The sequence below is a fragment of the Alosa alosa genome, chromosome 2, assembly GCF_017589495.1.
Source record: "Alosa alosa isolate M-15738 ecotype Scorff River chromosome 2, AALO_Geno_1.1, whole genome shotgun sequence".
In the NCBI taxonomy this organism is placed as follows: Eukaryota; Metazoa; Chordata; class Actinopteri; order Clupeiformes; family Clupeidae; genus Alosa; species Alosa alosa.
This window is the reverse complement of record NC_063190.1, coordinates 26402311-26414301: the sequence shown is the minus strand read 5'-3', so window position 1 is coordinate 26414301 and position 11991 is coordinate 26402311. Positions and strand designations below refer to the sequence as shown.

General features: G+C 43.6%; 1 protein-coding gene across 5 annotated transcripts in view; it reads left to right on the top strand.

Annotated features, from left to right (window-relative positions):
- The window catches only part of dacha (dachshund a), a 147369-nt gene extending 135888 nt beyond the window's left edge, over window positions 1–11481 (top strand). For all 5 annotated transcript variants that reach the window (XM_048237867.1, XM_048237866.1, XM_048237864.1 and 2 more), the window contains 4 exons: window positions 24–171; window positions 1728–1874; window positions 3422–3487; window positions 9686–11481. In XM_048237867.1, the coding sequence (XP_048093824.1) occupies window positions 24–171; window positions 1728–1874; window positions 3422–3487; window positions 9686–9726 (402 nt within the window). In that variant the 3' untranslated portion in view covers window positions 9727–11481. The remainder of the gene's footprint in view (window positions 1–23; window positions 172–1727; window positions 1875–3421; window positions 3488–9685) is intronic.
- The last annotated feature ends 510 nt before the right edge of the window (window positions 11482–11991 follow it).

Here is an 11991-nt window from a genome sequence, read left to right as displayed (position 1 = left end):
TGTGTGTGTGTGTTGTTTTCTAGGGCCTGCTGAAGGTGGCCGTAGATAATGCCCGTGTGCAGGAGAAGCATGTGCAACAGGAGCGCAAGGAACTGAAGATGGAGCTCTACAGAGAGAGAGAGATGAGGGAGAGCCTGGAGAGGCAACTCACCTCTGAACTGCACAGCCGAGGTGTGTGTGTGTGTGTGTGTGTGTGTGTGTGTGTGTGTGTGTCTGTGTCTCTCTCTCTGTGTGTTTGTCTGTGTGTGTGTGTGTGTGTGTGTGTGTGTGTGTGTGTGTGTGTGTGTGTTTCAAAAAGAAGGATTGAACTAATCAGTTATAATCTGGGCAGCTGGTGATCTACCATTCCACTCGACGGCTAAACGCTGTAAGGCATTTAGTTTGGTCAAACAACTTTAATTAAGGTGCAAACAAACTCGACAGAAACAAACTGAAGTCAAATGGACAAATGTTAAATACTCCGATGATTAAAAGAGGGATTAAAGTAGTTGCACATTTTAAAAGAAGAAAAATGTGCAGTTACTCTTGTGCCAAGGCACAAATGACTAAATGTCTATATGGATTGCATTAGAACTCTGAAACAGACTTTGTAAGCAGTATGTGTGTGGTGGTTGTTCAGCTGTGCTCGGCTTCTAAAGGTCCGTATATCACGGTAGTATTTAGAAGCCAGTCAGCTTCTCTTACTCTCAGCCAAGAAATTAAAGCAATTAGCTGCTTGGGTAACAACTCAGACGGTATGTACAAACACTTTAATAATTTATTAGCCATGGCTGTTATCGCACGGCGTGTTATTCAAATTCATTCTCTAATAGGAGGGGGTAAGGAATGATTTGGCAAATCAAATGCCGGTAATTGGATGTGTTATGGAGATGCGGTGTGTGTGTGTGTGTGTGTGTGTGTGTGTGTGTGTGTGTGTGTGTGTGTGTGTGTGTGTGTGTGTGTGTGTTTGCCTGAGAGAGAGAGTGAGAGAGAGCAATAAAGAGAGAGTGAACACTGTTTCATTCGAGAAAGACAGTATTTATGCTACTGTAGGGAAACCAAGAACGGTGACAAATGTTGTTAGTAGTAAACGCCTACATTATTTTGTATCTCTGCCATACATTGGTAAACATCAAACATCAAAGTAGTATTAGTTATATTTCTACAATTCATTGAATGGTCATGCCATTTGAACAAACAATTAAATGCGTATGTGTGTGTGTGTGTTTGCCTGAGAGAGAGAGTGAGAGAGAGCAATAAAGAGAGAGTGAACACTGTTTCATTCGAGAAAGACAGTATTTATGCTACTGTAGGGAAACCAAGAACGGTGACAAATGTTGTTAGTAGTAAAACGTCTACATTATTTTGTATCTCTGCCTATACATTGGTAAACATCAAACATCAAAGTAGTATTAGTTATATTTCTACAATTCATTGAATGGTCATGCCATTTGAACAAACAATTAAAAGTTCAAGTGCTCCTTAATTAACATGCAGCATGTACTCCTCCACCAAAGCTGTGAATATCTCAAAATGTGTGAGATCAGCAACTTATGTTTGCACACTTTATTGATTTCCTGTGATTGATCGCTTTCTTCCTCTTTCTCCCTCTCTCTCTCTCTTTCTCTGTATCTCTCTGCTGCTATCCCTCCTTCTATCCCAATTGGCCTTCTTCTTCCACTTCTCCCTCCCCCCCCCCCCTCTCTCTCTCTCTTTCTCTCGCTGTTATTCTCATCTCGGCTTCTCAGCCACCATCCAGAAGCGTCTGAAGAAGGAGAAGAAGGCCAAGAGGAAACTGCAGGAGGCGCTGGAGTTTGAGTCCAAGCGCCGGGAGCAGGTGGAGCAGGCGCTCAAACAGGCCACCACCTCAGACAACCTGCGGATGAGCCTCAACGGTGAGCACAAGCGCCGGCCCGCTTCCAACACCCCCCCTCCCCTCTTTCTTCCTTTCTTTTCTCTCTCTCTCTCTCTCTCTCTCTCTCTCTCTCTCTCTCTCTCTCTCTCCACCCTCTCTGCATCATGTATTTAAATCTACCCCCCTATTTAAGTATTCCTTCTTTGCTTTGTCTTTGAATTTGTCGCCCTTTTTTTCCAGCCTTTTGTCTTTTTCCACTCTCTGCACTATTCATTTTCTCCTGTTTGAATCCATCCCCTTCTCACATTTCTCTTTTCTCTTTTTTGTCGTCCTCTCTGTGCCTCTTTCCTTTCCCTTTCTCTGCATTTGAATCCGCCTGCTCTGTCTGCTCTTCCTGCCCCTACTACACTCCACAGAATATTTATGGTCTCTTGCAGAGCAATTGGAATTTTTCCGGCTTTGAAAAAGACAGAGCGCATGAAAGCAGCGCTGCCTTTTTAACAGCATATTTCATTGTCATCTCCCTGGCTCCAGTTGGGCCCGTCTGCACCCTGCCTCTGTATCTGTGTCGTAAAAACACATGCACTTGTTCCTCCATTGCCTCATAATGTCCTTATTCACTGCAGTGAATTTTTCCTTAACTTTGTTGTCCTACTCAGGGAAAATCACTTTCCTCTTGCTCGTAATCAATGAGATTAAACACTACACTAATTTACTCTTGGCGTCTCTCCCTTTTCTTCCCTTCCATCCCTCTCTCTCTCTCTCTCTCTCTCTCTCTCTCTCTCTCTCTCTTTCACCTCTATTTGTTCTGACCTTTATTCTCTTAATCTTTGTGCTGTGTTTCATTCACTCTTTTTTTCTCTCTCTTACCCTTTTCATCCTATGCCTGTCTAATGTCTCCATTTTTTTTTTCCTCTCTGCTTTTCTCCATCTCTGATTCTCATATTTCCTTATCAATGCCTCTATTGGCATTTCCGCATCTGCTGTAACGGCTCCTATTAGCCTTGCATTAGCATGGTCAGGCCGCAGAGGAAATGGACACAGATACTTATCATAAATGCTTTAAATGCGCACACTTAGAGTACTAAATTGTTTTCATAACCGCTGTGCACGTTTTTTCCCCATCGTTCAGTTGTTTAATTCCTAAATTGTTCTAACAGGAGCAGAAATGGGAAACATAAAAGCAAATTATAAAGACCGTTGAGTACATCTGCAAGCATTTGAACTGAGCTCCGGCAATTATCAGCCAAGCCTGATTAAACCTGAATTTATTAAAAAAAAAAGAAATGCATTGTTGCTCCAGCTTTTTCCCTTTCATGTGATTTAATGCAAGATTAGCTCAGGAAGAACTGTTTTAGTGGGGATACAACGATGAACCTTGAAATTATAACAAAGCTTTTGATGAATCGATACCCTATTAGAGTTGTTAATGAATTGTAATGTGATTCAGATTTACACCGTGCAAAGCCTATCCACTTTGGTCCAACAACTACAAAAACCATTAGCAGACACAAATTAAGTGACACACATTTAGTGCAGTAGGTATTCTGAAAGGGTTCTAACATGTGTCTGTGTTTGATGTTGCAGAGGCTGTGATACCAGATGTGGAGCCTGAACATAACGGCAATCAGCAGGAAAACTCCACTGTACAAGGTGATTGGAACAAGCACAAACTAGAACTGTAGTGCGTAGCTGTTGTGTGTGAAAGAGAGTCTGGAGGTATTTGGTACTCCTTCATTTTAGAAGGAATTTGGAATAGATTTGTTTTCCTTTTGTATTTTTTGCTCTTTTTGTTTATGTGGTTAAAGGCAATTGCACAATTGCACAGTGCAAATCAGCAAAGCAAAACTGAGAACAGGTTTTTAATGAATCAATCACAGGACATGAAAGACTCCATCTCAAGGGTTGGGCTGTGGTTGACCTGGCCTATCTAAGGGGCTTTTTCTTTGGGTACAGTGAGGATGAAAGGGGGAGTTTTTTTTTTTCGGTCACCATCCAACTTCATTTCCCCTCTTAGCCCCCCACCCCCCCCCCCCCAGTGCCTCTCCACACTCATCATCCCCTTCAGCAGGAGCTGACGTCACCCCCAGGGCCAGGCAGCCGCCCGGCCAGCCAGGAGCTTCTAGGAAGCCCCCCTCTCATCATTTCAAGCATAGGGGTGAGGGTAGCAGGGGGTGTGGGGCAGTCGATATGGAGCTTACAGGGCCATGTGCATCCCACATGGCCTAGGGTTCTCCAGACACCTCCCTGACCACCACCACCACCACTGCCACTTTGACTCTTAAGCCCCTGTGTGTAAGGGGTCGACCCCCTGGAGGCTCATGATGGAAGTGCAAACATTAACCAGAGGCACTTTTTCTTTTCCTCCTGTGTTGCCACCTCTCTTATGCTTTCCTCCCTTTCTTTCTCTCTTTCTTTCTTTCTTTTCTTTCTTTCTTTCTTTCTTTCATTCTTTCACTCTCTCTCCCTCTCTTCCTCCTGGAGCAGACGGTCCTTTGAAGACGTCAAAATCCCTGAGGGAGGGAGATTGCAAACTGATGTGGCTACATGTGTGTGTCACGCTTCCATTCTCACTCAAGAGTTCTGCTGCGTGCACACACACACACACACACACACACACACACACACACATTTTTTTACACCACCTATTCCATCTGTTTTTGCCCCTGCACCCCCAGCCTTGCCTCCAAAACCTAGCTTGAGGTTGCTTTTGATAGATGGAGCCTATTATCGGCCCGTCGGCTGGCGAATCAGAGACACTGTCCCGTAGATCTTATTGAAATGTGAGCAAGAGAGGAGGTGAATAAATACATATGTTTACAGGATGCACGCTGGAAATGGCCTGCAAAGTGTTTTCTGCTGGGAGGATGGAGATTGTTTTCTCATAGCCAATTTCACAGTCCGCAAATAAAGGAACGGCCATTTTTCTTGTCACTGACAGCAGCGGGGCTGCCACACAGAAGAATGCTGAGGCCATGAGCTCGGGAACCTTCTGGAAGTTGTGCGTGTGTGTGTGTGTGTGTGTGTGTGTGTGTGTGTGTGTGTGTGTGTGGGGGGGGGGGGGTTCTCCTGTGTGTTTGTTTTTGTTTCTTTTTGTTTTTGTCTGGCAAAGAGGAAGGGTTCATTTTCAGTGGCAGGGGGTCATCAATGGGTGAGGTTGACTCTCTCTAGATTTTTTTTTGGGGGCGTTGAGTGGGGTTAGGATTACTGAAATCTTGAAGGCCTCTCGAGTTTCCTGCTCATAACTTCAGACTTCAGTCTCAACCTCCCAAGCACAACATCAAAGTCCCGCCCAGCACACAGGGACCCCTCGCTCGCTCTCTCTCTCTCTCCCTCTCCATCACTGTACCGGCTGTATTTGTTCACATATTTTGCCAAAATGTAAGGCCTGAATCCCCTCGTGTAATTGCTGGGATCTTTGGTGTTCTCACTGGGTTACCTGCAACGGGCTGTGATGGGCTTAAAAGCACCCAGGAGCTGGTGTTGGTGGTGGCACTGCCATCATCATTTTCTGTTGGGGGGGGGGGGGGGGGGGAGGGGTGGCAGGGTGAGTGTCATCTTGGGGCAGGACATTCCTGACCGTGGCGACCAGCAGCAGCAGTTCAGAGGTGAGCGAGGCACAAGTCGGCCTCGGCCCCGGTCACTTCACAGAACCGTGGATCGTTTCGCCGCGCTTTGGAGACGGTCACGCTCCCTGACTCGCTCTCTCACCCTCGCTTTCGGCCAGACGTGAGAGCCACTGATGGCCGTGAAGCAGCGCTACAACCTCAGTGTCACCACCAAAGCGAGTCACATTACATTTCCGACACACACACACGCATACACTTACATACATACACACACACACACACACACACACACACACACACACACCTAAACCACTCCTACAGCTACGAGGTGCAGTACATGCCAACATCATGGTGTCAGGCGTCTGTTGAAAGAGTCTCAGCAGCTGTGGATCTCATGTGTCCCATCTGACTGTAAATCTGACACATCCTTTCAATGTTACGGATCTCCTCATATCACACTATACATTGTTTATCATTGTATTATATTGCTTTATATTTGTAAATGAAAAGCAATATTAGACAGATTTCTCCTTATCCAGGATTTAGTTTAAAGGCCATCTTAGTACAGTAATGTAATCCCAATGCTTGTCAGTGATGATTCATAACATATCATAACCATAGCATGGTTTGGATAGCAACATTTTCAAAAATGCTCAAAGTGAATATGCGTAGACATAAAGATCTGAAAGTTTATACAGCAAATATCAACTTAATGTCACTTTGTAAGACAACATCAAGTGTGATTTATATCCTGTATTGGCTAGTCCACCCTGGAGTCCTTGGCACTATCTGTTTGTAGTGCTCAGAACCCCAATCTAATAGATGAACACAAGCCACATCAGAGTACCCATCGCACACCAATCTCCATGGATCATCGCTTTGGAGGGCAGCAAATCTTCAATTAGGACTCCTCTCATCCATACAACACCCCACCACAACTGTACACACACACACACATTCTCTATCTCTCTCTCTCTCACTCACACACACATACACACACACCCTCACAAACACACACTAATCTGGACACCCCATCGGCGGACTCCCTACGCGTGCCTAGCCGTACTTATCCATTACGGTGGGCAGAAATCTGATTAGCCCCCGTGCTCCACTCCCAAGTCCAACTTCACAGTTTTGCAAGCCTAGCACTGACAACTGATTTCATTAGGTTTGATTGTCCTTGCTGAGATCCCACTCCAGGAACTAAAAGCTTTTTACGCTTTCTCAGGTTCCCTCCTGCGTTCAGCTATTACACAGGCCCGTGTGTGTGTGTGTGTGTGTGTGTGTGTGTGTGTGTGTGTGTGTGTGTGTGTGCATGTGTTTTTTTTTATTAATCAAGACAAGTGGTGGTAACAGAAACTGCTGAACACAAAAGAAGGTGACATCATTTCACAAGCCGATTAAGAAAGAGAGGAAGAGTGAAATGGAGGTGGTAGAGTCTCGGGTGTTGAGATGAGAGAGTGAAGAGAGAGAGAGGAGGGGAGAGAGACAAGAGGGGAGGTGGGGGCTAATTGTGAGACAACAAGGTGCTGTTTAATAGGAACCTGAACTCCTTGTTTTTTCTGTTAGGTGTTGACCCACCGGCTCCCACCTGTTTTATTTTGCTGTCTTAGCCAAACCTGTTGCGGCATTAAGAACATCAGTAATTATGCTCCTGCAGACCTGGCAAGAAAAATCCACAAACTAAAAACAACAACAACAACAACAGCAAGAGAGGAAAAAAAAGCTCCAATGACCTACTCTAGCTCCAAACTCATACTGCATTCACATACTGCAAATGAGTCCCAAGGGTACCATTCATTTCCAAAAGTTTTCTGCACCACTAATTGGCAGCCATGGAAGAAAAAAATGAGGAAGAAGGAGCAGGGGAAAGAAGGCAGCATGAAAAATCAAGGTGAAGCTTTATGGCAGTTCTGGACCTCCCCACTCTAAACGCTTTGCAGACGGTGCAAAATAGAATGAGCCGGTAGCTAAATATGGTGAGAGACGATCACGGCGAGAAGGTCCCAGTGAGACCACAAGCCTGGCTACCCATCCTCCCACCTGCCCACCTACTGCTGCAACCCAGGCTACCCAGTGGTGCCTTTCTGGAAAGATGCCATAATGGTAGTGGACTCAGATGCGATAATGCTAATGGAAACTCAGGGAGGGACAGTGCTCACGATATTGCTTAGAAAAAGGGAGCGATTGCTCAAAATTTAGTTGACATATTGTCAATGCACAACAACACTGGTAATGCACACCTGTATGCCTGATATGGTAACTACCGTTAACATCATCAGCCAGTAGTGTTAGAGATAGCAGCATTAGGAAATGAAGAAGTACTCAACTGCTCTGTCTTATCAACTTTATTAAAAAATGATGACATATAACAAATTATTATTAAGAATGCTCTGAAGAGATTCTACTTGTTTCAATCACTTATTCTAATAGGTCTGTTTTTACAGGTGTGATTGCTGTTTTCCTCCACCTGAAATATGTATAATTTTTTTTTCACAGGGCAAAACTGATTCATAGCTTTCTGCATCATAATTTACACACTTAAAGATTTCCCATCACATCAGTGCAACAGTAATTCGAGCAATCGGGCTGTCCAGAGTGGCCAGCAGCGAGAGTGCTCTGTCGTCCCCCCCCCCCCATACCCCCTTTCCCTTTCTGTGACGGCTCTGTTCAGCCACCCCCCACACACACACACACACACACTCCACCCTCAGCCCACCTCCCTCCAGTCCCAGGGAGCTGCCATTCTTTACAGGAACTGGCCCTGCTGTCACTTTCTGGGCCCGGATTAATTGCGCCTCAGGATATTACAACTCATTTCATTGAGCAGTAAAACACCTCGTCAAAGCCCCTGGGCCTTTAAGTCTCAATTTAAGTCCAGCCACTGGACGGTGTTCCCTTACACAGAGAGAGAGAGACAGACAGAGAGAGAGACAGAGAGAGAGAGAGAGAGTGAGCTGAGGGCTCCTTTTCTATAAGTGGCCGATTTTCATACAGTCACTTTAAAGGAACACTGTTAAATATCTCGGTCGCCATTAAGTAATATAAGTCATTTTTGGGTTAATATGAAGAAGAGCTCATAAAAGGGCTTGAATGGGTGTGCTGGAGAGTGAGGTGAAGGCAAAGGCCAGATGCTGTGTGTCCTACAGAGCATTCCATTCACTTTCAGGGAGTTAATGCACATAAACGTTGGTCAAAGATGTCTGTAAAAAATAACTGAAGACGTGTATTTTTAGTCCACAAATGAACACAATTATAATGTGTAGGTATATAATATATTATAGAAATGTAATATGTAACATGTAATGTAAGCACTGGTAACAGTACAACAGAAAAGCATAGTATAATGTATTATACAAATATTATGCATGTACTGTATTAGCAGTACAACACATACCGTATTTTCCGGACTAAAAGTCACACTTTTTTCATAGTTTGGCTGGTCCTGCGACTCAGGTGCAACATATATATATATATATATATATATATATATATATGTTTTTTCCTCTTCATGACACATTTTTTGACTGGTGCGACTTATACTCCGGTGCGACTTATAGTCCGGAAAATACGGTACATTCCAAAGAAATAAACTTCAAGGTAGTGAAATATGTGTCGTAACATAAAAGCATTCAAAGTATATTAAATGGTAGTTAGTTCCCTCCCCAAAGCCTCCTTGCCCTCACTGCTCTTCTCTCTCGCCCAGACCACGAGCGCAGTGCACCTCCATCCTGTATCTTCACCCGTACAGGAGCGGCCGCTCCGCTCCACGCTGCAGAAACATATTAAACACCTCCAAGCGCCCTCCCGCTCCTAATGAACTGCCTCTCCTCTCCTCCTGCTCTGGGAATTAAATCAAGCCACATTTTTCATATTAACATTCAACGACCAACTTCTCCCTTTTCACCCACCAGCTGTTCTCCCTTTATCTGCTCCCGCTCACTGACAGCCAACACTTAAGTGATCAATCCCCTAAATTATTCTTGCCGCACATTTGATTAAAATACTTGTGCTTTTTTTTTATCAAGAATCACTTTGCCTATCAAGTATGACCAGCCATCTTTTGCTGTCCCCCTCTGCTTTGAGAAGGATATGATTCACATCTTTATACCACGGAGCAACCATGTATGCATTCTTATTAAAAGACTGCATTTTAATATAGAACTATGTGTGTATATCTATATGTGTGTGCGCGCGCATGCATGGGTTTCAGGGATGGGAGTTTTAATAGCACTGATTCCTGAATGCAACGTTTACCTTGATTTGTTTTCTGTTTTTACAGAGAACAGACCTCCCTTCTCCAAGCCCCCCATCATGTACTGAGAAGGGGCTCCGCGCCGCCAGAGTGTCCGACGGAGGGGGCCTGCGCGAGGGTTTGCCCCACGGAAATACTCCTCTGGCTGGGACATGAGTGGTGATGAGGGGAACAGCAGGAGCTTCTCACTGGGGGGGATCCAACCATCCTCATGCTGAAAACAAAATGGTGTACAGGACAGAAAAATTTAAGAGTTTGAACGAGAGAGTGAGTGAGTGAAGGGATGAAAGAGGGAATGTGTTCTTCTACATATATGTAAAAGGGTGTGTGTGTGTGTGTGTGTGTGTGTCTGTGTGTGTGTGTGTGTGTGTGTGTGTGTGTGTGTGTGTGTGACTGTGTGTGTGTCTGTGTGTGTGTGTGTGTGTGTGACTGTGGGGAGGTGCAGCGATGCACAGAGAAGGGCGTGTATCAGGAGCCTTCTCTCGCATCCTTTCTCCATGATCTTGTACAAAAAGGAAATAGAAACCTCCCTTGAATCTCCTTATTTGACTACTTCTACGTTCCTATCTTTTTTTTTTGTTTTTTTCCAGGCTAAAAATAGAAGGACCTTTTTTTCTCGGAATTAAAAGAACATTCCCAAATTGTTCTTGACTCTGTGAAGCACATAAAACGGCCTCTCTTTCCATCCGTGCTACATGTTCACTCTTTCTCCTTACACCATTATTATTGTTGTTGTTATATTGTTGTTGTTGTTATTGTTATTATTATAATAATAATTATTATTATTATTTGGCTTTGACCTTTCTTTTACCCTATTGCACCAATGTTTCGCAGTTGCACAACAGCCTTGCAAAATCTTTGAGTGACAATGTCCTTTAGAGATGGAGACGTGGCATTAGGGACATGACATGGACAGCATCAAGCATTCAAAAAGACCAGCATCTTCACAAGAAAGGACAAAGGACAAAAAAAATCTGAATCGGAGGAATTTTTTATTCCTCTTCTAAGAGTTTTCTTCATTTTCTTTTTATCGTTTTTTTTTGTTGGAAAAAAGATGTAGAAGCGAAACAGTTCCCTCACTGTCTGACATGGCTGCCACCATGATGTTGTTCTACTCCCATGCTGTTCATACCTCCAGTGGGTTTTTTTGATGTTGTTGAATTGTTTGTTGGTGTATTTTTTTTTTTTCGATTGACACTCTTGTTTGAATGCACAGGAAATGAGGTGGCAAATCGTCTTGTTTCCATCTGTCCTCATAGCCCCCTTCAGTAATGGTTATATATTGCTCCTTTATGAGTTAAAAAAGAACATTGTTGAGTTATTGTTGCTATAAATACAGTATTACAGTAACAGCCCTCCTGTTTTTACCCTTGTTTATAAAGACTTGTAAAAAAAGGCTTTAGCGTTTGCTACTCTGATGTTGTAATGAAGTGATAAATTTTTAGTGAGATTTAAAAACAAAAAAAAGATGGGAAAAGAAAAGAAAACAAGTACCCTAATGCACATTTGATGCAAGCATGCTTGTAGATACAACACTGATGATAAAAATACACATACACAAAAAAAAAAGAAAAAAAAAGAAACAGCTGCCAGTTTAAATCTATTTTTTGAAAAGGTTTTGGGGAACCCATTAGTATCCTAATCATGGTCAGGCAGCTAATCAATGATGTTGACCTTCTTTCAAAAGTTCATGACATTACCACATATCACACCCTTGCACATAACATAAATAAATGAAACATCCATATGGACAACTTTGGTAGATTTGTTTTCTGTTTTTGTTTGAGTTTTTTAAGTAATAAAAAATTGAAACTGAAACATTATTCAATTTGTCATACCTTGTCTTTTATTCTGACTATTTCCATTGTTGTGTCTGTCTCATTGTACATTACGCAAAAGTGTCAGTTTGGTAAGACCAGTATGATGGAAAACATTGTGCAGGAGTAGGCCAGTCTATCACCCAGGCCAGAGGAAAACTTGGTCTAAAGGCTAACCCTAGCTGGAGCAATCTGTCTGTACTCCTGTGATTTGAAATTGCGCAGCTTGTCTGAGAGTCTCCGAGAGAGGCTCTGTCTCTCAGGTTTTCTGCAAAAAGCCTTCATTCAGCCTTACCTTGACCACCCAGAGGAAATGACCTAATTAATGACTTCCCCCCTCAAAAGCTTTCAGGCGTAAGCTCTCTCTCTCTCACCCCCTCTTCCCACTTCCATATTCCCCTCCGTATCTCTCTTCCTCCTGCTGACTCTCTTGCTCCCCCTGCCTGCTTCAGTCATCCTCCCGTTCCTATCTGTAGCAGTTATTTCTCTCTCTCTCTCTCTCTCCACTCACCGTGT